The 27,844-nt window shown below is 58.8% G+C and overlaps 3 protein-coding genes across 10 annotated transcripts; 1 reads left to right on the forward strand and 2 right to left on the reverse strand.

Moving 5' to 3' along the window:
- The first annotated feature begins 177 nt into the window (after nucleotides 1-177).
- On the forward strand, nucleotides 178-11,977 carry DCST2 (DC-STAMP domain containing 2). Its single transcript, XM_043445898.1, is given in 17 exon segments — nucleotides 178-445; nucleotides 614-784; nucleotides 1,063-1,164; nucleotides 1,403-1,600; nucleotides 2,146-2,211; nucleotides 2,701-2,914; nucleotides 3,091-3,248; nucleotides 3,985-4,149; nucleotides 5,383-5,550; nucleotides 5,683-5,783; nucleotides 6,724-6,854; nucleotides 7,839-7,966; nucleotides 8,318-8,411; nucleotides 8,517-8,660; nucleotides 11,535-11,611; nucleotides 11,614-11,694; nucleotides 11,955-11,977. Coding segments are annotated over 17 exon segments (2,289 nt in total).
- On the reverse strand, nucleotides 11,769-12,993 carry LOC122432804 (translation initiation factor IF-2-like). Its single transcript, XM_043454997.1, has one exon. The coding sequence runs from the start codon at nucleotides 12,991-12,993 to the stop codon at nucleotides 12,385-12,387; it is 609 nt and encodes a 202-aa protein (XP_043310932.1). The 3' UTR covers nucleotides 11,769-12,384.
- On the reverse strand, nucleotides 11,769-27,844 carry ZBTB7B (zinc finger and BTB domain containing 7B). Of its 8 annotated transcripts, none has more exons than XM_043454917.1 (5): nucleotides 27,515-27,844; nucleotides 27,238-27,338; nucleotides 21,125-21,164; nucleotides 14,421-15,580; nucleotides 11,769-14,077 (listed from the first exon to the last, which is right to left on the reverse strand). In XM_043454917.1, exons 1-5 carry the CDS (start codon nucleotides 27,539-27,541, stop codon nucleotides 13,612-13,614), a joined length of 1,794 nt encoding a protein of 597 aa, XP_043310852.1. In that variant the 5' UTR covers nucleotides 27,542-27,844; the 3' UTR covers nucleotides 11,769-13,611. The 8 variants fall into 8 exon arrangements, with proteins under 8 accessions (XP_043310852.1, XP_043310896.1, XP_043310917.1 ...); XM_043454961.1 differs by lacking the exon at nucleotides 21,125-21,164 and adding an exon at nucleotides 17,263-17,463 and having other exon boundaries at nucleotides 27,498-27,844; XM_043454982.1 differs by having other exon boundaries at nucleotides 27,498-27,558.

Consider the following 27,844-nt stretch of genomic DNA (forward strand, 5'->3'; position numbering starts at 1 on the left):
GCTATGAAATGATAGAGAGCTACCTATCCCTTGGCAACTAGATAAAGAATTCCAAGACACACACGGTAAAAGCCCTAAGGAACCTTAGAATATGGTGAGAAATTCTAGGGCCTTTAAAGAGCCACAGAACCCGGTAGGCCTCACCTGGAGACAGGCAAACATTTGGTTGCCTCAACCATGTCCAAGGTCACGAAGGATGCCGTGCACCCCTTGGAGGCAGAGGAGCCCAGCAGGGCGCGGGCTGTGGTCCGCAGCACGGGGGCCTTTATCCTGGGCTTGTCCCTGGCCACAGCCTATGGGCTCCTGGAGCTGCTGGTGGAAGGGCACAGCCCCTGGGGCTGCCTGGTGGGCACCCTCACTTTGGCCGCTTTCCTTAGTCTGGGCATGGGATTCTCCCGCCAGGTCCGGGTCACTGTCCTCCTGCTGCTGCCCCAGGCCTTCTCCAGTGAGTTTGGCGCCCAGTGCAGGGGGTGGGCCTGGTGGAGGGGCTGGGGCAGGAGGGATCCTGCGGAAGACGGCGGTTGAAGGAGGCCCTGCTGGCTTCCGTACGGCACTTGTACATGCTGCCATGGGCAAGGCTGCCGGCTTGGTTCCCATGGTGCTCTCTCCCCAGAGCAGGGCCGGACACTGCTGTTGGTGGCTGCCTTTGGGTTGGTGTTACAAGGGCCTTGTGCCAACACCCTGCGCAACTTCACCCAGGCCAGCGAGGCTGTGGCCTGTGGGGCAGAACTGGCCCTGAACCAGACCGCCAAAGTGCTAGAGAGGGCCAAGCAGCCCCTCGTCAGTAAGGCCGCCCACCTCCATGGGCCCCCGAGCTCCCCTCAGCCTGCACCTTCACAGTCCTCTGGCTCCATTCCTCTCTGTTGGTCCTGGGCCTTAACCTCAAAGCATCCAGCAGGACCCCCTGACCCTCACTCTCTGGCCCGCTCCGCTGCCAGATGGACTATCTCCCAGACCCCAGCATCAGGGCAGCTCCCCAACTCCACTCCCTACTCCAGGGCAATGGTTAGAACCAGCCGCTAGAGGAGGAGACCCAACCGGACCCCTGTCCCTGCCTCTCAGGTGCTCTGAACAAGATTAAAGCCATTGCCCAGAGAGCCAAGCAGGTGGCTGACCGGGTCCGAAAGTTCTTCCGGTCAATCATGGATGGCGTGAAGCACGTAGGTCAGCACGTTAGCATGTCTGTTTTGGGGGGCCAGGATTTACCCAGTCTCCTCACCCTCACCCCCATCCAGGGCTTCTTGGGCCCTGCCAGAGTGCTGACTAGGCCCCACTGGATAAAGCACAGCCCGGCCCCTGACCACGGGCCTCTCCGGCTCTGGGTGCTGCCCTGGTGTTTCCCCCAACCCCCCTGAGAAGATGCTGCAGGACTCCTGGGTACCAGCCCTGCAGCCATTTCCAGCCAGGGCCCTGCGGAACGTGTGGTATTGGCTCCTGCACATCGGCGATGTGTGCAACTCGGAGCTGGGCAACCCCTACTTGAAGTGTGCTCGGGTCTTTGATGACGCCAAGGACAGCTGCATGAAGGTCATACCACAAGCCTACCACCTGTGCTTCGTGCTCATGCCCTTCAAGCTGATGCTCTGTGGACTTGCCAGTGGTGAGAGAATATGGACTTACTGGCAGGAAGGGGGGCCCGGCAAATGTAGGGATCAGTTGGGTGAGGGACCAATAGTGTAATAGTGTGTGTGTGTTTAGTTGTGTCTGACTCTGCGACCCCATGGACTGTAGCCCTCCAGGCTCCTCTGTCCATGGGATTTCCCAGGCAAGAACACTGGAGTGGGTTGCCGTTTCCTTCTCCAGGGGCTCTTCCTGATCCAGGGATCAAATCCATGTCTCCTGCCTTGGCAGGTGAATTCTTTACCACTGGGCCACCTGGGAAGCCCCCTTCCAGGGGACTAATGGGGGGCAATAAATATGGGACCAACAAGGATGCTGGGCACCATGCAGGATTAGAGGGGGCAGGTAGGGGGAAAACCAATGTGGAGGGTGGGGTAGTAAGGAGAAGCCAAAAGGTTTTGAGCTGATGTGGAGGCCAGCAGGAACAGTGAAAAGCCGGGGGGCCCTGTGAGAGCAAGGTCTCTGGAGATCGGAGAGACAGGCCGCGTCTCTCTGCCCCTCCTGACCCTCAGTCTTGGCTCTCAGTGATCCAGGTGTTCTGCATCATCCCTGGGTATATCCAGACCTTCCTGCGAGAGACCATCAGCACCCGTAAGTGATCCCCGCCTAGCCCTACCCATGTGGTGCTCCTCGGAGGCCTCCCTCCCTCATCCCGGCATATGCCAGCCCAGGAGTGCTCCCCATCTGCAGATGAGAATTCAGGAAAAGACCTCCAGAGGTTACCCAGGCCAATGTCCATGCCATACAGATTAGAAAATTAGGGCCCAGTGAAGAGAGGGTGCTTCATCAAAGCCTGACTTGAGAGCAGGAGCTGGGGAGAGAAGTGGGGCCCCCTGCAGCCGAGGCAGGTCGCTGCGATGTTCCTTATGAAGGCAGAAGCCTGGTGCTAAGCGTGCATCGGCCGTGGCATAGACTGTGGAGGCTCTGTCCCCTCCTCAGTCCACTGTAGGTCCCAACACTGGCGGTTTCTAGCTGACCTGGGAGCCATGGGACCCCTGGGCTGGCCAGGCCCCTCCAGGGTGCAGCCCTGCCCCCTTGTAACTCTCCTTGCTCACATCTCCCCTGGACATGGGGCCTCAGCTGTGAGGAATTTGATTAACCGAGTGCGTCAAGAGTTTGAGTTCAACATGACAGCCACTCATTACTTCTCTGTGGATCTCAACGCCTCTCGGAGCCTGTCCCAGGTAGCTCTGGACCTCTGTGAAGCCGTCAGCATGAAGCTGTACCGCGTCCGAGAGGCCTTGGCTCTGATGGGCTACACCACACCTCTGCTGCTCCTGCTTCTTTACCTCCAGTGAGAGGCTGGAGGGCCCCTCCAATGTAGGGGTGGGAGCTAGGGCTGTTGGGGGCCAGTTTGTCCCCATGGCATCCTGGGAGGCTGGAGTTCGTGGGTAGGGGTGAGAGTGGGGAGTGTGGTACCCTGGGATGTCTGGTTGGGGCTGCTGAAGAGCCTCACGTGTGTCCCACCAGAGCCCTGTATTACCGATACGGTTACCTGAACTGGGACAATTTCGACAACATCTACATCACCAGCCGATTCCTGCGCATGGAGGCTGTCCGCTCCAGGGTGGGATTGCCCACAGTGCTGCCGCTCACTGCCCATGAGGCCAGACACTACATCCAGCCAGGCAAGGCCCCGAAGACCCGGAGATAGGGTCTCTGAGGGGGGCCAGGGCTCCCTCCAACCCTAGTGCTCTGCCCAGAAGTGCTGGGCACAGGCCTGGCTCAGGGCAGGCCGGAGATGCGGGATGACAGAGAAGAAGGAAATTTCAGGCTCCGGAGGTGGGGGAGATACAACCCTGTCCTTGGGAAGTTTCAGCCTAAAAGGGGGGCTCTCAGAGCATGCAGACAAAGAGAAGAGGGGCAGGTGATGCTTCTGGGAGCACCCTGGATGTCAAGACAGAGGGAAGGATGGGTGGGGAGTGGATGTGGAGCAAGGGAAGTGAAGCTCTGGAGGCTTTTGGAGGTGGTGAGCAAGAATGTGCATGCGCGCTGATATGGAGGTGATGCAGCCAGTGGGGAGGTGGGGAGCAGTGCTGTCTCTGAAGTGGGGGGCAGGGAACCACATAAGTGTACCAGGGATGCCTTAGAAGGGGGGATTCCTGGAGACTGAAAACAGACCACCAGGTCAAGGTGGAGATACTACGTGTGTATCTCGAGCCATGGAGGCCCTGCCCAGGAAGAGTGCTTCCTTTCCACTCTTGCACAGGGGTCCTCACAGCTTCTGCATCTTCCAGGTGAGCAGACGGGAAAAGCCTGATGAGGGGCAGGAGCTGCCTCCAGGAGGGAGGTCTCTGTAGGAGCTGGGGTCTGGTGGGTAGGAGAACTGCAGAGCGTCCTCCTGACCAGGCTTCCCCCACGCAGGCTCCATCTTACTGTCCCGATGGGAGCAGATTTTTTGCATCCTGGCGATCTTCCACCTTGTCCGGCACCTCCTGCTCGTGTTGTTCCTGGTCTTCCTGGACTATGCCGTCTTCTGGGTCCTGGACCTGGCTCGGTACCACCTGCAGGGGGAGATTGTGGCCCGAAGTGAGTGCCCAAACTTCTCTAGCTTCCTCAGTCCTGGGGGATGGCCTGAATGTCCCCCTGTCACTGCTACTTACCAGCCCCTGACATTGCCCCTCCTCCAACCCCATCCTCTGCCTGGTAACCCCTGTGCCCAGTTCAAGATTACACCATAACACAGTAGAGGAAAACACAAGCTCTAAAGTCAGACTGGCCTGGGGTCAAATCTCAGTAGTGTCCTTTACCAGATGGTGACCTTGAGCAGTTTGCTCAACCTCCCAGACCTTCAGTTGCCTCATCTGAACCATGAGACAGTAATGGTAGCAACCTCTCTGGGCGGCTCTGCATAGATGAGACCACATGTGTGAGTGCCTGGTGGACCTTGGATTGACAGAGTGCCACAAACCACAGAACAGAATTAATCTAATCATTTGTGCCAGAGGCCCAACAGAAAAAGTAAAAAAAAAACAACAAACTTGAAACAATCGATAAAGCCCTTAGTTCAATACCTGCTTGGAGAAGGGCAGGGCAACCCACTCCAGTGTTCTTGCCTAGAGAATTCCATGGACAGAGGAGCCTGGAGAGCTACACTCCATGGGGTCACAAAGAGTCGGACACGACTGAAGTGACTGAGCATGCATCAATGCCTGCTACACAGTCAGTGCTTCACAAATGCTTTATTTTTGAAAAATTTAAAAAAATTTGATTGAAATACAGTTGACTTACAATGTTTTAACTTCTGCTGTACGGCAAAGAGATTCAGTTATATATAAATATACATATATATATTCCTTTTCATATTCTTTTCTATTATGATTTATCACAGGATATTGATTATAGTTCCCTGTGCCACATAGTAGGACCTTGTTTATCCATCCTATATATAATACCTTGCATCTGCTAATCCCACACTCCCAAACCTCCCCTCCCCCAACAAATGCTTTAAAATGAATGTTTCTGGGTGGTCATGGAGTCTGGGCATGAACTCACAGGCTATCAAGTTCATTTCAGATCTGTGGCCTGAGAAGGCAGACCAGGTAGGTACCAGTGCCATCCAGCTCTGGACCATGGAGCCAGGCCTAGTTTCTAGGAGCTGATGTTGGGGCCTGGAGCACCACGAGGGTGCCTGCGGCCTCCAGGGGGGCCATCTCTATGCTTCGTACCACCCACGTGCACCCTCCAGAAGGTGTGGTCTTTTGTGCACGGTGGAGTGGGCAGCTTCCAAGAACATCCCTCACACAGTGTCTTGGTACCCAGGCCCTGTGTTCATATCCATAACCGTGGAAGGCACTGGCTCCACGGGGAAGATTTACCGTGACCTAGTGTCGGCATTCGATGTCCTCCAGCACGGCAACATCACCATCCTGTCCCGACGCTGCCGTCTGCATCCCTCAGAGCCCGACTCCACCGGTTACATAGTCATCGGTATCCACACCTCCGAGGGCGCTGGGGGGACAGACACAATTAAGGGCATGAGGGGCACAGTCCGCTGAGGGTGAGTGTGGCTGGCACCTGGTGCCCCCCAGCAGCAGCTTACTGGGTCTGCTGTGCCCCCAGGCGTCATGTATGGCCTTTGCTTCTTTGTCACTTTGTTCGGCAACTATGTCAGTCGGCTGCGGCGGCTCATCTGTGCCTCCTACTACCCATCTCGGGAGCAGGTGAGGGGGCCGAGGCCAGTTCCTGCTCCCCCCAGGGGGCTAAGCTCCTGGCTGTCTGTCTTGGTATGGGGGAGTTCAGAAGCCTTCTGCAGCCCAGCTCTCTCCCTCTGGTTGAACCCCAAAGCAAATGACCTGGACTGCAGAAGGGAGAAATGGTACCTCTTGAGATAAACCTTTCTTCCGAAGTTTTGTTAAAATCCTGGGGAAGGGGACTTCCCTGGTGGTCCAGGGTGGCTTCTTCCCTGGTGGTTCAGACTCCACGCTCCCAATTCAGGAGGCCCAGGTTTGATTCTGTCAGGGAACTAGACCCCACATGCCAAAACTAAGGATCTGGTGCAGCCAAGTAAACAAATAATTTAAAAACAAAACAAACAAACAAACAAACAAACCCTGGGAGGCAGGAGCCATGCTGGTGTTGAGGTAGGAATGAAAACCTGCCATTTGTTTACTTACTCATGACTCAGTGAGCACCTACTGTATGCCAGTCACCATGCCGGCGGCCTCAAGGATGCAGAGATGAACCAGACACAGTCTCGAGGCAGGTTGGCAGGGTTTTAACAAGACCGTTACAATGAAAAAAGTGTTTTTAGGAAACTCCCTGGCCATCCAGTGATTAAGACTCTGAGCTCCCACTGCAGGGGGCGAGAGGGTGAGGGTGCGATCCCTGGTTGGAGAATTAAGACCCCACAAGCCGTGGAGCACAGCCAAAGAAAAGAGAAAGAAAAAATTGTTTTTATTAAGGAATAAATAAATTGCTATGGAAACCCAGAGGAGGGGATGGGTGAGTCCACCTAGGGAAGCCCTGAAGTCTATTGAGCCAAGCCTACAAGGAGTCATAGGAAATGGACAGAAGGTAAAGGTAAGGGGTAAGGGTGAGTGCAGAGGGCATTCCAGGCAGACAGGATCAAGGGGACGCCATCCTTGACTTCCCTCCCACCAGGAGAGGATCTCCTACCTCTACAATGTACTTCTGAGCCGCCGAACCAAGCTGCTGGCTGCCCTGCATCGATCAGTGAGGAGACGGGCAGCTGACTACGGCCACATGAGCATCCTCCATGTGCTGGCCGGACGGTAAGCCCACTGTCTTTTATGGGAAGTGGAGTGAGAGGGAGTAGAAAAAGAGCCAGAGGTCAGAATGGATCACTATCCTTCCCAGGTGTCCAGAGATTTGGTTGAAGACGGTGCTTATTCATGAATGGATTAGGGATGAGGCTTTGTAGGGGTGGGGAGTCAAAGGAGGAGGAGGACAGGAAGAAGGGAGGTTCTTGCTATGGGTCGGAGGGATGGAGGTTAGACTGTAGGGAGACCCACCTTTGATTTGGAGGGTGATACTGGAGAGGATGAGGGTTAGTTAGGCCAGCTGGCTGGCCTGCTTTTTAAAAAATTAATTAATTAAAAAATTGTAATATAGTTGGTTTATAATAATGTGTTAATTTCTGCTGTACTATATAGCAAAGTGATTCAGCCATCCACACATATACACTCTTTTAAAAAAATATTCTCTTTTTTGTTATGGTTTATCACAGAATGCAGAATATGGTTCCCTGTGTTATACAGTAGGACTTTGTTATTTACCATTCTATATATACTAGTTTGCATCTGCTAACCCCAAACTCCCACTCCATTGCTCCCTTCCCCCTCCCCCTTGGAAACCACAAGTCTGTTATCCATGTCTGTGAGTCTGTTCTCCATGTCTGTGAGTCTGTTTCATAAAAGTTCATCTGTGTCATATGTTAGACTCCACGAATAAGCGTTATCATACAGTATTTATCTTTCTGTTTCTGACTTCATTTGGTATGAGAATCTCCAGGTCCATCCATGTTGCTGCAAATGGCATTACTTCACTCTTTTCCTGGCTGAGTCGTATTCCACAGTATAAATGTGCCACATCTTCTTTATCCATTAATCTGTCCACGGACATTTAGGCTGTTTCCACGTCTTGGCTATTGTGAATAGTGCTGCTGTGAACAGAGGGGTGTACGCATCTTTTTGAATTATATTTTTGTCCAGATATATTGAGCCGACCTACTTAGTGTCTGGGACCCCTCTCCTCAGGTGTTCCTGCCTGGTTCCATTTATCAGCCACTTCAGCCAGCGTCAGACCTACTGCTTGGGCTGTGGGCAGCCCCAGGATGAGGGGGACACAGAGAATTCGGTGGCCTGCAGTACCCCAGGCTGCAGAGGTGGGAGTTCCGGGGAGGATGCCTCTCTGCTGGGGCTCCCAGCATTTGTATATGACAATCAGCTTTTATGGACTTCTGTACCTCACCTTTTGTACCCCTCCCTTCGTTATGATGCATGTCCTCATTTACACAGAACCCTCAGGTAGCTCATTTCCTCTGTGTGCCTTAATCCTCCAGTGCAAGTAGAATTCCTATGCAAGTGGTATTGCAGCAGTTCCCCAGACTGCATGGCGTGATGAATGGTCTCCCCCTTGGGTGGAGTTGGGGAGGCAAGGGCTGAAAGCTCGGGAGCACAGTGCCGGGGTGGGGGTGGGGAACAAGTTCAATTTCTCCCCTCCTGGCCTCCTCCAGGTCTCTTCTGTCTCACCTGCTTCCGTCTCCTGGACAACACCTGCTCCGTGTGTGCGTCTCCCCTCTCCTACCAGGAGGGGCTGGACCTAGAGCTGTGAGTCTCAGGCGACATGGGCTGGCTGGAGACTGTGGGGGCAGTGGGGGCAGCCCCCTCTCCTGCAGGACTTCTGTGGGCTACTGAGATGGGAGGCTTCTCCAGGGACTCCAGTGATGAGGAGGGCCCCCGCCTGTGGCTGGCTGCCGCCCACCGAAAGAGTCCTGAGCAGGAGGTGCTCCTGCGGCAGCAGCTCCAGGAAGCGCTGGGCAGGACCCTCTCATCGGATTCCACGTCGTCGGAATCCAGGTGAGCAGCAAACTTCAGGAGTGGGGGCTGGGAGGCCTAAGCATGTTCAGCCACATTTATCAAGGGTTTCTTGGGTGCCTGGCCCTCTGCTAGAGCTGGAGAGATAAAAGAGGTGGGGGAGGGAGGTCTGCCCCGTGCCTGCTGTGTCAGCACCCCTGCCCTGGGGTGAGTGGGGGAGAGTGGCATCAAGTAGGTAAGTGACAATGTAGAGAGCGCCCCAAGTGAGGAGTGAAGCAGGCTCTGGGAAGCACAGAGGACAGAACACCCAGTTTGGGATGGAGGGATATTAATGAAGGCTTCACGAAAGAAGTCAAAAAAATAGGTGGGTCTGATTTTCACTCAGAGAGCCAAGTATATCAAATGCTGTGAGATTATCCAGTAGGATGAAGACTGGAAGCCAGAGGGTTTGTTAGGCTGAGGTGTGCAAGAGAACATTCCAGGGGGAGGCTTGTGTGAGTCTGGAGAATAGGGGACACTTAGAGGTGGGGGGGAGGGTCAGGGAGGGGTGTATTTGTGGCTGGGTGGAGTCAGCAGAGCATATGGGAGATGAGGTTGGCCATCAAGGCGGGGAGAGGTGGGAGAGGGCCTCAGTTTACCATCTGAAGATCCTCAGTCAGAAAGTGATGTGTTCGTGTTTGTCTTTTGGGACAACAAGCTAAGAAGCCAGAGTGGAGGCAGGGTGGGAACAGGGAGACCAGAGAGGAGGCTGTATTAGCTCAGGAAAAGTTGGTGATGGCCTCAGGATTGAGGTGCTGAGAATGACAGGGAGCTTGTGTTTGGAACTGGGTGGTGTTAGGGCAAGAGGAGAAACAGGTTCTGCAGAAAGAATGGCCCAGTTCTAGACCTTTCAGGTATCTGTAGGGAATCCACTGGGAATGCCCAGGGGACAGTTAGAAAAGGGCAGGGCTCTGGGCCAGAGGTATCTTTTGGGGGGTTGTTGACTTGGAGACTGTGAGAGAGATGAGCTGGATCACCTGGTGGAGGGCAGGGCAACAGAGGAGGGGGCAGGGACAGGACCCTGAGGGGCTCCTTCACAAACCAAGGAGGGGAGAGGCTCATCAACAGAGAGCCAAGCAACAGAAAGCCAGATCCAATGCTGTGAGATGATCAAGTAGGATGAGGCCTAAAGACTGGCCATTGAATTCAGTGGTCAAGAGATTCTTGGAGTGGCTTGTGGGAATATTTCTCATGGTGTGGGGAAGGCCAAAACCAGTCATCGTGGGTTGAGGGGGGTGACTGGCAGAGAGGGCTCAGAAACAGGGTACATGGCTCTGTGTCACTGTTGCAAGAAGTTTGGGAATTCTTTTTTTTTTTTTTAATATAACTGCTGTAGTTTAAAAAATGAAGCTTGATGGTAAAGAGGAGAGAGTTAGCTTCATAGAACAAGAAAGTAGCTTGAAGGGAACCTAAAAGATTTTTCTTTATCCAATAAAAAGCTTTTTCTTTACCCAAGTATGGGGAGATTTGAGGATTTCAGAGATGAAAAAAGTGTTGAAGAGTGAGAGATGCCGGAGAGATGGGATCTAGGGCCAGGTGAACAGGGTGGCCTCAAATAGGACCGGGCTCGCCTGAGGCAGGAGGGGAAAGGGCATGTTCCTCCCATCAGAGCTGAGCCTGCTCCAGTCTGGTGGCCTTGCTTTTCTCAGGGTGAGGGGGTGGGGGTGGGGACTGGGGGTGGGGATAGGAGGCATGCACACCTGCTGAAACAGTAGAGAATGGGGCTGGGAGTGGAATAAAGGTTTCAAGGAGTGGGTGGTGGAGGTTGAAATGCTTGCCTTGGGGAGTGTGCAAAGGAGCCAACTGGGGAGGTTAAGAGATTTCCAGGGAGCGTTAAAGGCTGAGATGAAGTTGAAAATCATCACGTGTAATGACAGACTCCAGCATGCTTGGTTACCTGGTTTTCTCAAGCAAATGTGGTAGCCATGAATGGGCTTCCAAGGTTGAAGGCTTTTTCTGGGCCGGTCAGGAGATGATGGGGTGAGAATTGGGGTGCTTTAGTCAGAGTATCTGACTGGGGAAGAAAAAGGGGTTGAGACCCCAGAGGGCAGTCCAAGGTCTATGTGTTGCTGGGGTGTTAAAGCCGAGGCCAGGAGGGATGCAGACAATGGGCCAGGCCCAGAAAGAATCCGGGGGATAAATCCAGAGAGTGGCCAAGATTGAGGGTGATGTCCGAGTAGGAGCAGAGAGGAAGGTCATTATGGCCAAGGAGGTTGAGCATTGGGAGGCCAGTGTGTTGGAAGAGTCGGCCCACCAGTGAGAAGGCAGCTGGGCCACAAGAGCGGCTCAAGTCTGGTACTAGCACCCTGGATGGGTATGGCAGGATGTCGGCAGGGCCTGGGGAGATAGGCACAGCCTGGGAGTGTAGCTTCCATGGCAGCCAGGGGCTTTGCAATATGCCAGAGGCATGCCAAGTCTGAGAAAGACAAGCAGTCTCCACTTGGGAGGACTGAAAAGAAAACTGTCCCGTGGTTACATTCTAGTGTGAATAGGGCACCGGAAGTTAGTAATGAATTCAGAGGTTGAAGGGGAAGGAAAGTTTTATTTTGAGCGGTTCCAGAGGGCTCAATGAAGTTAAAAGCCGGGCGGCCAGGGAGCATCACTACAGCCTTGAGTATTATTTCCAAGGTCACTACTGGTTCTGCCCTTGCAAAGCACATGACCTTGGGCACATCATTGCCCACTCATCTCTCAGCCTAAAGTCAGAAGATATCTACAGACACACGCTGCCTTGCCTTGGAGGGGCCTGTGAGAGCCGCAGTGGCTGGAAAATAACAGGAGCCAAATCTGAATAGACAGGGCAGGGGCAGGAGGCAGGAAGTCACCTGTGAAAACAGAATACTGGTGACTGGGCCACCCTCTTCCTCTCCTCACTAGTGACCTGGATGAGGAGAAGGGGCCTCAGGAGAGAAGGCACAGGTAGCCACCCCCACCTGAGGCCCAGTCTGTCAGCATCTCCCTCAGCCCCACTGACCACCTCAGAAATCCTCTGCCCTCAAAGCAGCCCCTCCCCTGCTTCAGAACCTGCAGTCCCCCTGTCTCTCATTTCCCTCTCCTCCCCATCCCTCCCACTTACCTCCAAAATAAAGAAACCAAAGGTGGACACAAGTGTGAATCTTAAATTATTATTATTTCTTCCTGTCGCTTACACCCGAGGTGGGGGGCAAGGGAAGGGGAGGGGAACAGGAGAGGGGGGATCGCCTCCCCCCTTAAGGCACTGAGTGGAGAAGCCGCAAGGGGGGAGGGGGGAGGCCACATTGTCCTCACTCCCTGGGGCTGGGCCCCGGGTCTCCTCAGCCCTGGGCTCCCCCATCACCTGAAATGCAAAGATGAGGCCCAGAGCAACCTGACCTCCCCCTACCCCAATATATTACATCATCACTTTTTAAATAGAGACAAGGACTGGTCCCGCTACCCCCTCCCTGTGACCCCCCCCCATTATCGGGGGTACCTGGGCAGCTGTGCAAATGGGCATGGGGGTGCATGGGAGGGAGGGAGAGCACCGGGCCCCTGAACCTGCCCCTTTTAAGGAGGTGGGGGGGGCCGCCAGGCCAGGGAGGGGAAATAGTGCAAGGCAGAGCCCAGGCCCGAGCGGGGTCCAGCACCCAGCGAGGAAGGCGGGGGAGATACCCCCACCCCCAGCAGAATTGGGTAGTTAAAAATCTGAAACTAGATTTCAACAAGACCAACAGAAAAGGCTATGTACAGAACAGGGGTGGATTCAATCCTAAGGGAAGAGTGAGGGAATTATTCTCCCCACCCCAACAGGGAGCCCTGGCAGGCAAGGGTCTGAGGGTAGGAGTCCTTTCCCACAGGGCCGCAGCCCACTTTCCCTGGGGGCGGGCGAGCAGTTCCGCGCCCCGGCCTTGGCAAGGGGGCGCGGCTCACCCGCTGGGGCGGTGGAGGTGGAGAAGACGGCTCCCTGGCAGTAGCCGCCAGGGGCGCTCGCCCGCGCAGGGCACAGCCGCCAGATGGCGCCGGGTGGCCCGTTCTCCGCCAGGCTCCCCCCCAGCCCCTCACCGGGTCCCACACCCTGCACCGCGCCAGCCCGGGGGCGGCGTGAGTCAGGGGCGGCAGCGGTGGTGGCGGCGGCTCGCACCTGGGCGGGGAGGAGGTGGGGAGGAGGAGAAGAGGGTAGGACACCGCCCGGCCCGCCCTGCCCTCTGGCCCCGGGGAGGGAGCGGCGGGAACAAGACATTCCCTGCCCGGGGACGCGGGAGGGGAGGGCAGGGGAGGAGAACCGGCAGCGGCTCCCCTGGCTGGGCGGGGCCCTCCCGCTGCCCCCAGGGGCGGGCGAGCCAATCAGGCCACCCCGCCCCCTTCTCCAGGACCCCATGACTCAGCGCTGGGAGAAGGGCGGAGGGGGACTGGGATGGCTCCTTCCTTACAGGCCCAGTCCCCGTCTTTCAAGCTTTTACCTTGCTTTCCCCCACTTACCCTTCCTTTGCCGCCCCCCTTTGCATAATTCACTGCCAGGAAAAGGGAACAGAAACCAGGAAGGAGGGGTCTCGAAAGGGAGGGGCAGTCCTTCACCCCCTTACACAGCCAAAACCCCAAGGGGCATGGGGGCAGGGTAAGGCTTTGGTCCCAAGCCCCCCACCCCCTAGAAACCCGCATAGCCGAAGAGGGACCCCACAAATCAGAAATACATTATTGCTTCTACTCCCCAGGAGCAGCTGGGGACAGGGACCCCACCTTTACAATGGAGCTGTAAATATATACATAATATCATATGTATCACTCCTTGGGAGAGCACCCCAATCTGGGGAGACTCTGCCCCAAAACCTTCTCGGCTTGGAACTGGAATGAGGGCTCCGAGGGAAGGAGCCTATTTCCGACGCCAGGGAGACTCAGTGCCTGAACCCCCAGCGCCGTCTCTGCTGTACACACTCCCATTGCTTGGCATGGGCCTCCCCGGTCCCCGTGCTGCTCCAGCTCGGCCCCTCGTCCCTCTTTAAGAGGTGTCCATGGCACCTTCAGCCTGAGGTGTGGTGGGTGCCCCCTCCTCCTCCTCGTCATCGGGGGGCCCTGGGGTGGAGTCTGGGGGCCCGGTAGGGGCGGATGTCTCCCAGAATCGAGCCAGAGACAGGCGGAAGGTGTCCAAGTGGCCGTTGGAGAGGTCGAGGCCGGCAGGGGACGAGGTGGTGGCGGAGGGCGGGGGGTAGTGAGGGGGCGCATCGTCCTTGCGGCGCCGCCGGGTGCGCACCTCCAGGCAGTTCTGGCCCTTGAGGTGGCGCTGCAGGTGGTCCTCCTTGGCGAAAGCCTTGTGGCACAGGTGGCACTCGTAGGGCCGGTCCCCTGTGTGCAGGTGCATGTGGTTCTTGAGGTCGTAGCTGTGCAGGAAGCGGGCCGGGCAGTGTGAGCACGAGTAGGGGCGCTCTCCGGTGTGCTTCCGCATGTGGATCTTCAGCTTGTCATTCCTGGGCGGGCGGGGGAGGGCGAAGGGAGCGGGTCAGCCGGGGTCCCAGGTCGTCCGGGCCAGGTTCCCCGGCCTTGTCCACTCCTGTCCTCTAGCGCTCCTTGCCCTATTTCTGCTACGGGAGACCCTTGCTGACTTAGCCCCAGGTTAACGACCTGCCTCCAGCACAGTCCGATCTTTAAGGCCCCACACCCACCTTCCCTGACTTTCTTTGTCCCGGTCTCTCTCCCCAGCCTGGGGACCACCCCACAGACCCTCCAGGATCACCTCCCTCCACAAGCCCTTTCTCCCTCGCGCCACCCCCCCACGTGGCCCCTGCTGGGCCTCTTCCCCCTGGTGCTCACCGGGTGAAACGGACGCCACAGACTTCACAGGCGAAGGGCTTCTCACCCGTATGGGTCCTCATGTGGCGTGGCAGTTTGCCCGCCCCGTGGATGATCTTGTGGCAGACGGGGCACTCCTGGGGCATCTGGGAACGGCGTTTGCGCACCAGCTTGTCCTGGCTGTCCAGGCCCGCTGGCAGGGTGTCCTGGTGCAGGGAGCTGAGGTAGGCCATCAGGTCAGGATCGATGGCATCCTCGTCTGAGCCCAGCTCCTCTGGGGACAGCGGGGGCCCGCCGCCCTGTGCCAGCCCGTAGGGCGGGGGGTACACCAGCTCCTCCTCTTCTTCTTCACCCTCGTAGGCCTCGTAGCTCAGGGGCCTCTCGGGGGGTGAGGCAGTCCCTGTGGGAGGGCTGTAGCTGTCCCCTGGCCCGCTGCCCCCGCTGCTGCCCACTCTGCCCGCCTCCTCCTCCTCCTCGTAGGTTAAGGGCTGGGTGGGCACGTCGGGCACCAGGTGGTTGGCCCGGGCCCCCTTGGTCTGCAGGAAAGCTTTGCGGGGCTTGCGGCTGCGGCGGGCAACAGGCCGAGGCGGCGGCGGTGGCGGCGGCGGGAGGGGTGCCTGTGGAGGGCTGTCGTCACCGTTGGGGACTCCCGAAGCTGAGGCGGTGGCTGTACAGGCGAAGGCTTCCAGGTACTGCCGCGCGCGCTCACAGTCGTCCTCGTCCGGGCTGGGCGCCTCTAGTCCGCTGCCCTGCAGAATCTCCATGCAGGCTGCGATGACACAGGGGATCTCCAGCAGCCGTGCGGCCTGCAGTACTGCCGGCATGTTGGCGCTGCTGGTGGTCAGGGTGGCTGTGTAGGCAAACTCGAGCAGGGCACCCAGTGCCTCCGGCCCCACAAAGTCCAACTCACACACGCCGGCCCCTGCACCCCCGGCAGCTGTCCCACCGCCCCCAGCGCCCGAGAGCGCGCCCCCACCACCCTCGGTGAAGAGCTTCTTGAAGTAGTGGCTGCAGGCAGCCAGCACAGCCCGGTGGGTGCGGTACTCCAGGCCCTGCGTCCGGATGGTGAGGTCACAGAGGTGGCCCAGCTGGCGCTGCTCATTGAGGCAGCTCAGAAGCTCACTGCTGTGGTCTGGGAATGGAATCCCGATCAGGTCATCCTCAGGGCTCCCCATCTTCTCCTGTGGAGTGAAGGAAAAGGGGAGGTTAGGAGCGCTCAGCCCTGCCAGGGGGCCCAGAGAGGGGATACCAACACTGGCCATGAGTCTAGGCCCTTCAGGTACTTTACACCCATTTCATCTTCCACGACCTTCTAAAGTAACAATTATCTATTTCACAGACAGGAACCTGAGGTGCAGACAGGTGAAGAGACTTTCTATATTAAGTGCGGAACAGGTTCAAAGCCAGGCGGCCGGCCGAGCCATGTTCCTAACCACTGTGCATCATTCTGCCTCAGTGAGCACGGGAGCTCTGCCTTTCTGGCCTTTCCTAGAGACCCATCTGCTTCACCTGCCCCGTTCCCATCCCTTTGGAAGAAGCACTGGTCTGGGAGAAAAGATGCCTGTGTTCTGGTTCAGGCTTCATGAAGAACTGGCTGAAGGACTCTGGGTGCCTCTTGCAGCTAGCCTCAGGCATCTGAAAAGTGGGGTCACAGTCTCTGTGATGGAACCTCCTCTCAACCCAGAGACAGGGCAATGAGAGAGTTCAGATTCACATTGGGCCAAGGTCTGTTCAAGGCAAGGTCAGGTCCTTTAGCTCACATTCTCTCCCTACGGCATTTGGTGCACTATAAAACACTAGGCAAACTTGGGAGGTGGCTCCCCAGGACCCCACCTCCTCCTTCCCCACCCACTAAAAGTTCATCTCCCCTTCTAGATCTCCCCCTTGTAGAGGCCAAAAGGGAAACACAGCTCCCAGCATACCTCCCCCCACATCCTCCCCTCCCCCATGGGGCCAAGGAGCAGCCACCCTTTGCTGGGGTGTCGCTGGTGCTGGCGCGGGTGCTTCCTGCCCCGCACCGATAAGCATCGTCCCCGCCCCTCCCCCCCTGCCAATAGGCCAAGTTCCAGTCCTACCCCTCCTCCACTGGGCTACCACCACCACCCCTCCCTCTCCATTCCTGGCCAGTCAGGAGAGTCCCTCCTCTCCAGAGGACCTTCTTCCAGCCTCTGTGCTATCTTCCCCAAGGCACAGCCAAGGAAGGCGCAGCACTTCGGCAGTCCCAAGGCTGGTGGAGGGAGGCGGGTGGCAGAGTGAGTCTGGCCTGGACGCGAGGAGATCAGCTTCTAATCCTGGCTCTGCTACTATCTTGCCAAATGACCTTGGCCAAGTCATTTCTCTCTGTGCTTCAGTCTCCTCATGGTACACAAGGAGTGGGTGGGGATGAAAGCCGCAGGGCCTCAGCCCTTCCACGCTGACATTTGGTGGTCTGGATCAACTGGAGACAGAGTTGAGGCCTGAAAAGAGCTGGGCTCTGCAGTCATCCAGGCTTGAGTTTGAATCCTCATTCTAAGGCTGATTAGCTCTGTGATCCTTAAACAGTTGTTTAATCTCTGAACCTTCTTTTCCATCTGTAACATGGGATAATTCCACCTGACTCCTAGGACTGTGATGAAGGTTAAATGAGCCTGTGGGTGGCACAATGCCTAACATATAGTAGGGGCTCAATAAAAGTTCTGGCCTTGGGAGGGAGAAACCAACCCTCACCCGGAGGCAGACTGCACTATACAGATGGTCTCTGCTGGGAGAAAGGTCTGTCTCCTTCCGTCAAATCACCCAGGGGGAGTCCAGTTACTACTAGCTACATGACCTTGAACCAGTCACTTTCTTTCCTGTTTCCTCATCTGCAAAATTAAAGACTGACCTGGATGATCCCTAGGGCAAGTCCCACTGACAGTTTGTCAGTGTCTTCTCTGCCACTCCCAACAACTGCTCAGTTTCGGCCACTGATGGGGAAGGGTTTTGAGGGGGTCGGAGGAGTCGAGGGCTACAGGTTTCCTTTTGAGGACACAAGAACTGCATCGTCTCTGCCTGCCTCCCCGTCTTCACTATAGCATCTGGACGCCTGCGTGGAAGCCTTGAGTGAGCAGCACCCATGTGCTGGCTCATAAGCCACAGTCAGACACCCTCAGATAGCCCACCCCTTCCCACCTTAAGTCCCCAAAACACTTCTCTCCCTGGGAGCCAAGCAGTCTGGGAGCACTCCCAGTTGCCTTGGGTTTCCCCCCTTGTACTTTACAAATAGTTCAAGTGGCAAATGGCCCCCGGACCTAGGAGCAAACAGAACCAGGTGGGCAGCGGCAGTGGCCACTCAGGTGGCAGCGGGCACCCTCCCGGGCCCAGGTGAATCCTGGCCCTCCTGGGGGTGGGGTGGGGCTGTCCTCGCTGTCCATTGGCCCGGAGCTGTGCACCCGCAGACACGTGGCTCACCCTCTCGTCCCTCTCCCTTCTTCCCTCCACACCCCACCCATTCCCGCAGCTTAAGCCCGCCTCCCTTCTCCCACCCCAGGGCCATCTCCGTGGCAACTTGGTGTGGCAGGGTTGCTGATTGGCTGACCCTGCTGTCAGGTCACAGGCTCAGGCTGGTTCATGATGCAGATCACACGGGGCTTGGGCAAGGGTGGGTGTTTAACCCCGAGGGCCTAACTCCAAAGCCCACGGCCATGCGGTAGCAATGAAGGAAGAGAGAGGCAGAGGACCCATTTGGGAAGGGGAGGTGTTCCTACGGGTCTCTAGCTTCTGGGAAACTCCCCTAGCCCTTACCCAGGGCTCTGGCACCCATGCTAACTTAGGTGCCACCTGGAGCTCGGCTGGTGCCAACCAGGCCAAGGGGGCACTCCAGGCCCCATCATCTGGGAGGGCTTGATGGGGACGAACTCCCCCCTTCTTTCTGCCAGGGTGGGGCACTGATGCCAGGGTGCCCACCCCAACTTGGGCACCCTTCCCACCTCTGTATCCCAGAGGGCCCAGCCCCCCAACGCCCATGAGGACGGCCCATCCCCACCCAGCCTGGCATGCCCCCTCTTGCTAAGACCTTGTGGGCATGGGTGTGTGTGGTGGTTGGTGGGGGGGGCAGCTGTGCCAGGGAGCCAGGCAAGGTCTGTTTGCCGGGTAGGGGGAAGAACTGGGGGCCCCGCCCCACCTCTCCCCCCTTTCCCGTCACCCCCTCCAGGGCTCCCCTCACTGTCAGGCCTGCTAGACCGGCCAAGCCGGTGGGCAGCTCTCTTGAAACTGGGCCCTGAGTCAAGCTTGCCCCATCTTTGGTGGGGGAAGACTTTGGGGATAGAAAAGTATGGGGGGGGCGGCAAAGGAGGGAGCCCCTATCACCTACCCCTCAGTGCCCAAAGGCACCTCCCAAGGTGTGTCCACCACCAAGAAACCAAAAGGTAGAGGGCACTGGCCCTGGCACGGGAGGGAAAAGGAGGCTGAAAGTCTTTCCAGGTGCTGACCTCAGGCAGTGTCCAGTGAAGGGCTGGGGGATACCAGGGCCAACACTGCCGGCTTGAGCCAGCTGCAGAGCTGGGATACGAGGCCCTGAATGGGGCAGCTGAGTAAAGCTGGCCCCCCTTCCCCACACCCTGGGGATTAGGGGAGTGAGGCTTAGTGTGGGGGGCAGCAGGCGGAAACAGGATTAGCGGCGGAGAAAATAGATATGGGCCTGAGACTCAGGCACACAGAGCCCCCCCACCTTAGGCTCAGAGGCCCCCACCTCCGGGCTCTGCCAGAGAGCCTGAGAGGGACCTGGCCAGCTTCTCCAGGTGTAGCAGCTTGGGGTGAGGATGAGGGCCAGGCTGTGATGCCTCCTGCCAGGGTGATGGAGAGGCCTGACGCTCTTCCCACCTTGGCTGGCCACCCTTCCCCCTTACTTCTTTCTCCTTTCTCCCCCCCCAACCCCCACCCCAACTCCAGCCTCAGGTTCTCTTCCTGTTTTTTTGGAGCGAAGTTTGCACGAAGCCAGGGCTTTGGCCTGTGGCTGGACCAGGGCGGGGGTGGGGAAATAGGACAGCCAGTCCAAAGTCCTCAGGGACCCAGGAATCCTAGCTCCCCAGCTTCTTCCACCCTTTCTCAGGGCCTCTGGGGCCCAGGGGCTGAAGCCATCTGGACTGCCCAGTTGGAAAGGCAGGGTGAGGGGTGGAGGTGAATCCCCTGGAGGACTAGAAGGACTTCGAAGGAGAGGCCCTCGGCCCAGGATGCCCCAGACATGTATGGAGCCTTTCCCTCCCCAGCCAGCCCCTCCAAGCTAGTACATGCCTTCCCCATCCCCCATATGTCGCTTCCCCCTCCTAACCTCACCACCCCCAGCACTCACACTTCCTGGGGGCCGAGGCGGGGAAGAGAGACCGCAAGCCACGAAGGGGGAAGGAGGCAAGGGGAGTTGGCTGCTTCCCGGTGCTGTGGGGGTTAAGCCTCTCCTCCCTCAAAATCCCCAATTCCTGGTGCTTCAGCTCTTGACAGGAGGGAGACCTCAGTGTTCCCCCACACTTTCTTTCCATGACACCTGCCCTAGTCCACAGCCTCTGAGATCGCATCAGGGGAAATCTGAGGGAGATAAAAGATGGCGGGGGAAGGAATGGGGGCAACTCCGTCTTCCCTAGTCTTCTCCTCTTTTGCTTTGGGGACCCCTGCCCTCAGCCCCTCTCCACTCTTGGCCCCTTGCCTTGGCCTCTTCCTGCCTTCTCGGACCCTTGTGTCCCTTCTCCGCGACCCATCCTTTGCTTTCCTCCCTTCAGCCCTTGTAAGGTTCCTGCTTCCTCTCTACTGCGTCCTTAAGTCCCCAGGTCTCCAAGGCACCATCCCTACCTCTCCTTTCTTTTGGCTTTTGGTTCTCTCGCTCAGGCCTCTCCCACTTCCTCCATTTCGCCCTACTCCAAGCATCCCTTCTCTTCTCCCCAGGCCGATGGATGGATGCGGGTGGAGAGGGGCAGAAGAATTAAATTAGGAAACCGGGCCTGCCCTCCAAGGCCTGGTCTTGCCATGAGATGGTTGCATTTAGGCACCCACGACCCCGTTCTGGATGAAGCACAGGACCAAAATCGGGGGGACAGTTAGTGAAGATGGGTGGGGGGGTGTACAGTGAGAGCGGATGTGGGGTAGGGTGGGGGGACAGCCTAGGCCTCTCTGCCCGTCAGAGTTTCCAGCCCTGGAGCAGCTGGAGTTTCCCCAGAGGCTGCCCACCCAAGGCCAGGCAACCATGCGCCTGGACAGACCCTGGCCATCAGTGCTCCCAGCAGGGGTCTGCCGGAGCAGCGCCAGATCCCCTTAGGGCCTGAGGAGACCCACAAGGTGCCAGGGTCTGCCCTGTGCCCACCCCCTCCCCCCCAGCCTAGCGTCCCCGGCTGCGTAACCGAGCTGGCTGGTAACCCCACACCCGCCAAGCCGCCGGCAGAAACCTGAGCCCCCCAGCCCCAGAGGACACCCCAGCCCAATCCCCGGAGCCCGGCTCCCTGCCAGCCTGTCCAACCTCCTGTCCTGGCCCAGCAGCCCCTCGGCTCCCGTAGGCCCCTTCTCCTGCTCTCCTGTCCTCCTATGTCCCTCGGACACACAGGCTTCCCCACACTCCAGCCCCTCAGCCCCTCAGCCCCTCAGTTCCCTAAACCACCCCCTGTGAAAATTTGGACACCCTCTTCCTAGCCTGTTTTTCAGTCCCTCTCTGACCCTTGGCCAATTCCAGGCCTCCGAGCCTCCCCTGGGGCCTGATCTCCCAAGCCAGAGCGGGGCCTACTCACCTGAACGCTGAGGGGCCTTGCCGGCAACTCCTCCTGGCCCCTGGGGGGAACAGGTTGGGAGGGGTGGGGGAGGGCCTGGCTGGGGGGGAGGCAGGGTGGCTGTTCCCCGCTCCAGCTCCCTCCTTCAAAGGGGCCGCCCACGACTTGGCCCAGCCCCTCCCCCCTACAGCCTTAACCCTCTGGGTGCTGTCCCCCCTCCCCCCAGATGGAGGGAGGGGTTACCAGAGGCCTGGCAGCGTGGGAGAGGGCCTAGAGTCTCTGCCTGTGGTGCCCGAAGCCCCAGCTGTACCCACCCCCGCCTGTCCTGACTCAGTCCTAAAAGGGGAAAAAGGTGAGCGGTAGGAAAGGTAGGAGCTGGGACAGTCCAGGAGGACAGAGGTGAGGAGGAGCAATGGGAGAGGCTGCTGGAGGTGGGACCAGGAGAAGGAAGAAGGGAGGGGAGGGGACAGGAGGCGGCAGTGGCCAGGAGAGGGAGGAGGGGACGCCTGGACAGTCAGTGCCAGGGGTGACAGGTGCCCAGGTCCCAGCCCCTCAGGGCATGTGGACGAACAGGGGGCCACAGGGAGGCCCTTCAGACCCCCAGTGGGCCCCTCGGCACCCTTGGGAGCTGGCCGAATTCTCCCCACCCCGTACTGGGCTGGGGCCCTCAGGGGCTGGGCAAGGCAGCACCCCGCCCTCCCCATGCCTCACCCCAAACCCACTCACATACCACAGTTCCTTGCCCGGGCGCCAGCCCCTGCCAACCAGGCCAGGGGGCAGCACTTGTGCCAGCCCCCAATGGCCAGGGGGATCAGGGGGATAGAGCTGGCCTGAGGTGGGGTGGACAGATGAGGGGAGCTGTGGGCACCGAAAGAGGAAGGAGCCGAGAGGGGGCATCTGCTGGGAAGCGCCTAGCCCCACCCCTTGCGTAAGCTGCTGCCACCCTGGCCGGTTGGGTGGGACCCGCCTGGGCCTGAGGGGCAACTCAGGAGGGCTCTGAGCCCAGAGGAGGGTGGGCCACAAAGTTCCACTTAAACAACTCTGGGGGTCCCTTATTCCTATAACGAGGTGGGCCCTAGGTCCCCCAGCCACTAGGCCATCCCATGTCCTGCTGGGCTAGGAGGGGGGACCACAGAAATGCCCCCTAAAATATCCCCTCCCCTTTCCCCCCAACAGCTGCTGGCTCAATGCCGCTGGCCTGCTGCCCCTCACCAGCTCCCGGCCCGGTTGGCACCTACCCACCAGGATGCTGGCAGTCCTGCCCTCCTCTCCCTCCTACCCCCCTGGCTCCCAGCGCCCCATGCCAACTGTGGGCCTGGGGTGGGGGAGGGTCACCCCTGTGCCTTGGTGCCAGCTAGGCGGGCCCAGGCCCCTAGGTCCTACAGATAAGGCCCAAGACCCTGTTCTCAAGCCATCTCCTCAAGAGGCAGTACACAGGTTAGGGCCTACACGAAGAGTCCAAGCGGGCTATGGACAGCTTGATGAACAGTTATTGAAGGCTCTACTCCCCAAGATGGGGCCAGTGTCTCTCCCTGCCGCCAGGTGCCGGTCTCCCGGCATCCCCCTGCCCAACCATTTGCTTGGGCACCAGAGTCCCTGCTATTCCTGATCGCCCTGGTGCCCGCAGCCTGCCAGGGAGTGGGGTGGGGCTGCTCTCTGCCCTTTGATCCCTGTAAAGGGAGGGAACCAGCCTAGAGGGCACGGGGCAGGGAGGGAGTTCATGGGGCCCCTCCATTCCACCCCTGCCAGGGGCAGCAGGGCAGGGTGTGGGCATCTCTTGGGTGGAGTCCTAAGGTGAGAATGGGTAGCATGTCTCAGCTGGGGGTGGGGTGGGGGGGTGGATGACAATCATGGATACATGGTGTCATGGGGGAACAAGGTGATGAGGACAAGCTGGGGGGATCCAGAGGGTCCCCAGGTTCCAAGTCATCCCAGTCCACTTTTAGTCCCATCAAGAAAAATTCCAACTTAACCAAACTGAGAGATCAAGGAGGACTACAACTCCCAGTATGCACCACAATTGCTTTGCATGTACCTTGGGAGTTGTAGTTCCCTTGAGAAGCCCTGTGAGAGCCTCATCAGAGCCTCGCTGCTGATGGGGTGGGGACAGCAGAGCAGGGGATGGGAGGTGGTCATGAATCTCCAGGGGGTCTGTGTTTAGAAGAGGTAAAAGGCAGGAGGTCTATGGTTGGGGGAGAGGACCCCTGCTCCCAGGCAAAGCGGGAGGAAAGGAGGAAGGAAGGAGGAGAGGATGTCTGTTGAAAGGGGCATATGGGTGGGGAGGAGCTGGTGGGGGGGGCGGTGGAAACAGGAAGGAAACTGAAGCCAGAGACATGAGGTCGAAAGCAAGGGCCTGGTGGAGCCCCACTCCGAGGCCGGTAGGGACTGGGAAGGCGTTTCCCCCTGCCGGGCCTCGGGACCATTCTGGTGGCCTAGGGAGGCCTAAGAGAAATTAGTGATGTCAAGTAAAAAGTCAGTTGGCATGTTTGTGGGGGTCACTGGCTTCATTTACCTGCCACCAGCCCTCTTTTGTCTGGGGCACCGTCAGCCCCTGGATCTGGCACGAGTATTTCTGGCTGGAGAGCTCTGAAAGCTGACTCGGCTCTGTGATGCTAGCAAGCAGAGGAAGGGGTTGGGGAAGACTAGGGCCAGGCCTGATGGGTAGTATGGTGGAGTGATATATATAGGGTTAGGCCCAGGGGTGAGATCAAGAAATTGTGCTCATAAATGTGTATTCCACCCTCTAGGGCTGAGGCCCTGGCAACTGGGAAGCCTCAGTGAAGACAGGGCTAAGATGCTAAGGAAGGCCACTAGCCTCCCACCCACCCCAGGCTGTGGGACAGAATGAAGAGGGAACCACTTTCTGGTGTCCCTGTAGAATTTGCTAAAGGTAGCCTTTCCCCTTGTGTCCGGTAGCCTGTGAACATTAAAGGTGGCAACTCAGGGGACCAGATGGCAGCTGGGTGCCTTTACCAAGTGGTGGTGGAAGTCAGAAGTGGGCAGAGGCTCTGCTTCCAGGCCACTTTCCGTAGGCTCCCCAAGGTTCTGGGACAGATGTTTATAGGCCCCAGACAAGACTCTCGCCAAGACCTGGGTCTGCCTGGGTGGGGGATCATTCTTGCCTCTCCAGGATCCGTGATGGTGGACAACAGTAGCTCTAACCCCTTCCCCCTAGTCCCCCAGGCCAGCCTTGGCGCCTGGCCGCCTGTGTGTTGGCAGGACTGGTGGTGGTGGGGGGGCGGCGAGGCAACTTCAAACTGTCCGGGCAAAACGTCAAGTTTACTCACGAGTTTACTCAGCAGAAGGAGGGGGAAGAGGCCAGGGCGGGCACACCCCATGCCAGGGTCCTATCCTTCTGCCCGTCCCCACCTTCCTCCCCCACCCTCCTCTTCAGCCCTAGGCCAAAACAGGCACAGGCCCTAAGGCCTGGTAGCAGGGCAGTCTTAACTCTCTGAAGGTCAGGGAGCCAAGCAGACTGGAGGCAGGAAGCCCCGAAGCAGTCCCAGAGGCTTCTATCAGAGGGCAATGCCCTGCCTGGAGCCCAGTCACTACCCGTCTTGGGACCTCGGCTTTGGGCCAGAACTGGGTCTCTTAGCCACCAAGAAGGAGGCAGTACAGGCCAGGCCTCCTCTATCTGAGCAGTCCCCTGGGCAGTGACTTCTGACCCCAAATGCCCAGTCCTAGGCTGTGCCCCAGGCAGCGTGATGCCATCTGGGCAGCCATAGGATCAGGGGCTGGTTCTCTCGGCCCTGGCTTGGGATGGGGGGCCAGCACCCTAGCTGACCTACTTCCCTTTCCTCCCCACCTGCTTTCATTCTCCGCTTCTCTCCCCCAGTCTTCACTGTCCCCACCCCAGAGGCGCTCCGCCCCCCATGCCCGCTGGGCCCCCTCCCCCACCCTTCCCCAGGGTGCCAAGTGCAAGCACACAAAGGCCCGATGGTGCATTGTTAGCCCAGCCCCCGCTGCCCGCCGCGCCCTCCCAGGACGGGCACCAGGCCAAGGAGGAGCTGGGGGCCCTGGGTGCCAGGGGGCACCATGGGGAAGGGGAAGAGGTCAGCACCTGTCTCCCAGTCACTGGGGTCCCTGTCAGCCAGAGCTGAGCAGGGATGAGAGTGCCCCAGAGGAGCAGGCCTCCTTGACACCTGAGCCCAGTGGGCACTGCCTGCTTTCTTCCCCAGAGCCCCTTTTGGGTGGTATTAACCCCTTCCTGACCCCTGTACTAAGGTTGGGGGGTGTGGTACCCAAGGGAGGGGACAGTGTCTGGGGGTGCCAGCAGGCTGCGTCGTGCCCACAGCAACCATGTAACAGAGGCACGCTGGGGGAGCCGGGGTCCCGGGGGCCAGAGCCAGGCGGCACTGACAGAGATTTCTTCTTGTTTCATCAGCTGCTCCAGGGGGAGCCCCCTGCCCTTCTCCCCAGTCACCACTAAGGAGGAATACTAACTGCTACCCAAACCCAGTCACAAATATGCCCCTCTCCAGCCCAGCACAACACTCCATATGCCCACTCTCTCTGCCCAACCTGATGCCCACTCCATGCCAGCTCTCCCAGCAGTGCCAGACGGGTACAGGGGTGACCAAACCAGTTGGTGTGTGTGGGGGGAGCAGGAGGCAACCCCATAATCCTCCAGGCCTCACCCCCCCCACACACATGCACCATCAGGGAAGAGAGAGCTCCCATCCCAGTTTAACCCCTCACTGCCCAATCTGGCTCCCCCTGCGCCTTGATAAACTGTCTCCCTCCTCCAGGAATAAGTTGAGGGAAGCGGGAATAGCTGCGCTGACTCATTCTCATTCTTAGCTGCAGCTCGGGGTCTTCACTGCATTCGGGTGGGGGTCAATTCAAGAACGCCTTCCACCTGGCCCGGAAGCCAGGACAGCCTGCTGGTCTCCCCCTCTCCCCAGCACCCACTTCCGGTGTCCCAAACTAGGTCAGCAGCGCTCGTTTCCTGTGGGTCAGCTAGCACCCGCGCCTCTGCCCCTCCCCTGCTCCGGACCCAGGCTCCCTGCCCCCCCCCCCAGGGCGCCCCGAGGTCTCACCACGTCTCAGCCGCCCTTTGATACGTGGGGGTTGTGCGGGGCGGGGGGCAGGGGACCCGCCCTCTCTCCAAACACCAGCAGGGCCGGGGCGCCTGGGCAGGCACGTGTCCGGGCACAACCCGCTGCCCACGCCGCCCCCCCACTCCCGGCCCCCCCTCGCTCTGGCCGGGACACGTCGCTCTCTTACTTCGGGTGGGGTGGGAGGAGAGAGAGAAAACTGGAAATTGAAAGTAGCGCCCCCCACCCCTTTGAATGGCAGCCCTCTGCCAGCCTCGCTCAGACTAGGTCCTACAACAACACAGTAGCGACCCCCCACTCCGGGTAGGGGCAGGTGCGCCAGCGCCGGTGGGGGACGGACGATAGGTGGAATTCTTCCTAGTCGCCCACACTCGCTCTTGGGTTCTGAGGGCAGGAGCTGGCTTTGAAAAGGTGGCGGCGGTACTGGAGCCCGAACGAAGAGAGAGGGATTGAGGGGCGGCGGAGAGAGGGGTCGTTCTGTATCGCTCGGAGGTTGTCGCTGAGCCCCACTACCGGCGAGAGAGCGCGGCTGTGCAAGCGCAAGAAACCAAATAGTCCAGCCGGTAACTTTCCCCCAAGCCGCGGCTCCTCCTGTGCTCCCCCCACCCCCCATGCAACTGGCCCGAGTCCAACCCACCGCGCCAGGGGGCGCGGAGGAGGTGGGGGGAGCGTTGTCCTAGTTAGAGTCCGTCAGCGTTTCCATTCCCTCAACTCGGTCGGGTCGGGGGTCTACCTCTAAAGTCACGAAGGAGACTAGGGGAGCGCTGGGCGCCGCCTCGCCCTCTCTCCATCCCGGAGCCGCCAGTCTGTCTGATCCCAGAAGTGCAGAGAAAGTTTCTGGGGACCCTCCGCCCTGGGTTGGGGGAGGCTGTAGTTCCTTCTCTATCTTTCCTCCCCGTTGAAATCAATTCCCAAGACCCGGAGTGTTCGGAAGGCACAGGAAAGGGGAGTGGTGGGAATCTGGTCTGCATGCGCGCGTGTGTGGGGGGGTCCCACTTACAGGACAGACGAAGGACACTGCAGTAATCTCGAGTATGGGGGACCCCTAGCCAGGAGGCAAAAGTGGGGTACACTCACCTCTCCGCCTTTGGGTCCGCTGGCTGGAGCTGCTGAGGCTCCGGGTGTGGGGAGAAGCGCGTCCCCCGCCAGGCCCGGGGGCTTGGGGCCCTGCTCCGGTCCTGGTCAGAAGGCCGCGGTCAGTGGCTCGCCGCTCTCTGCTGGGGGGCTCCTCCTCCGCAGCCCTCTGCCTCCTCCTGCCGCCCGCCCCCCCCTCGGCCGCCGAGAACCGTACATTCACCTGGCTCCCACCCGCCCCCCCCCCTCAGGGCCCGCCTCACCTGTCCTGCTGTCTCACCTGTCCTCCTGCTTGCTTTCCCCCCATCCCTCCCCTCCCTCCCCCCGCCCCCTGCCACCCCCCAAACTCCCCCTCCCAACCCTTAGCAACACCCTCTGTCACTTCCTGGTTTTTCACCCGCCCCCCCAGGTCCCCCTCCCTCCGCCCAATAAGGACATAAACTTCAACCCCTTGGTCCAGCCAGTCTCTGCAGGGCGCAGATGGATCCCTCCCTCCTTTTTCGCTCTTTTCTTCCAAGCTCTTACTTTGCACTCTGAGCTTTTCCCACCCTCCTCTTTTCCCTCCTTCTTTCCTTGTCTCTTTCTCCCTTCACCTGCCGCGGTCCCTTTC

Source organism: Cervus canadensis, chromosome 2 (assembly GCF_019320065.1).
Source record: "Cervus canadensis isolate Bull #8, Minnesota chromosome 2, ASM1932006v1, whole genome shotgun sequence".
In the NCBI taxonomy this organism is placed as follows: Eukaryota; Metazoa; Chordata; class Mammalia; order Artiodactyla; family Cervidae; genus Cervus; species Cervus canadensis.

Bases quoted from the DNA above. Each gene is read 5' to 3' on its own strand.
- LOC122432804 (XM_043454997.1), bottom strand. From the start codon at position 12,993: ATGGGGTCCTGGAGAAGGGGGCGGGGTGGCCTGATTGGCTCGCCCGCC.
- ZBTB7B (XM_043454917.1), bottom strand. From the start codon at position 27,541: ATGGGGGGAAAGCAAGCAGGAGGACAG. The intron at 27,339-27,514 runs GTGAGACAGCAG...CCTTCTGACCAG, and splicing joins GAAAGCAAGCAGGAGGACAG to GACCGGAGCAGGGCCCCAAG. The intron at 21,165-27,237 runs GTGAGTGTACCC...TGTTCCCCCCAG, and splicing joins GCGGACCCAAAGGCGGAGAG to GGGCCAGGAGGAGTTGCCGG.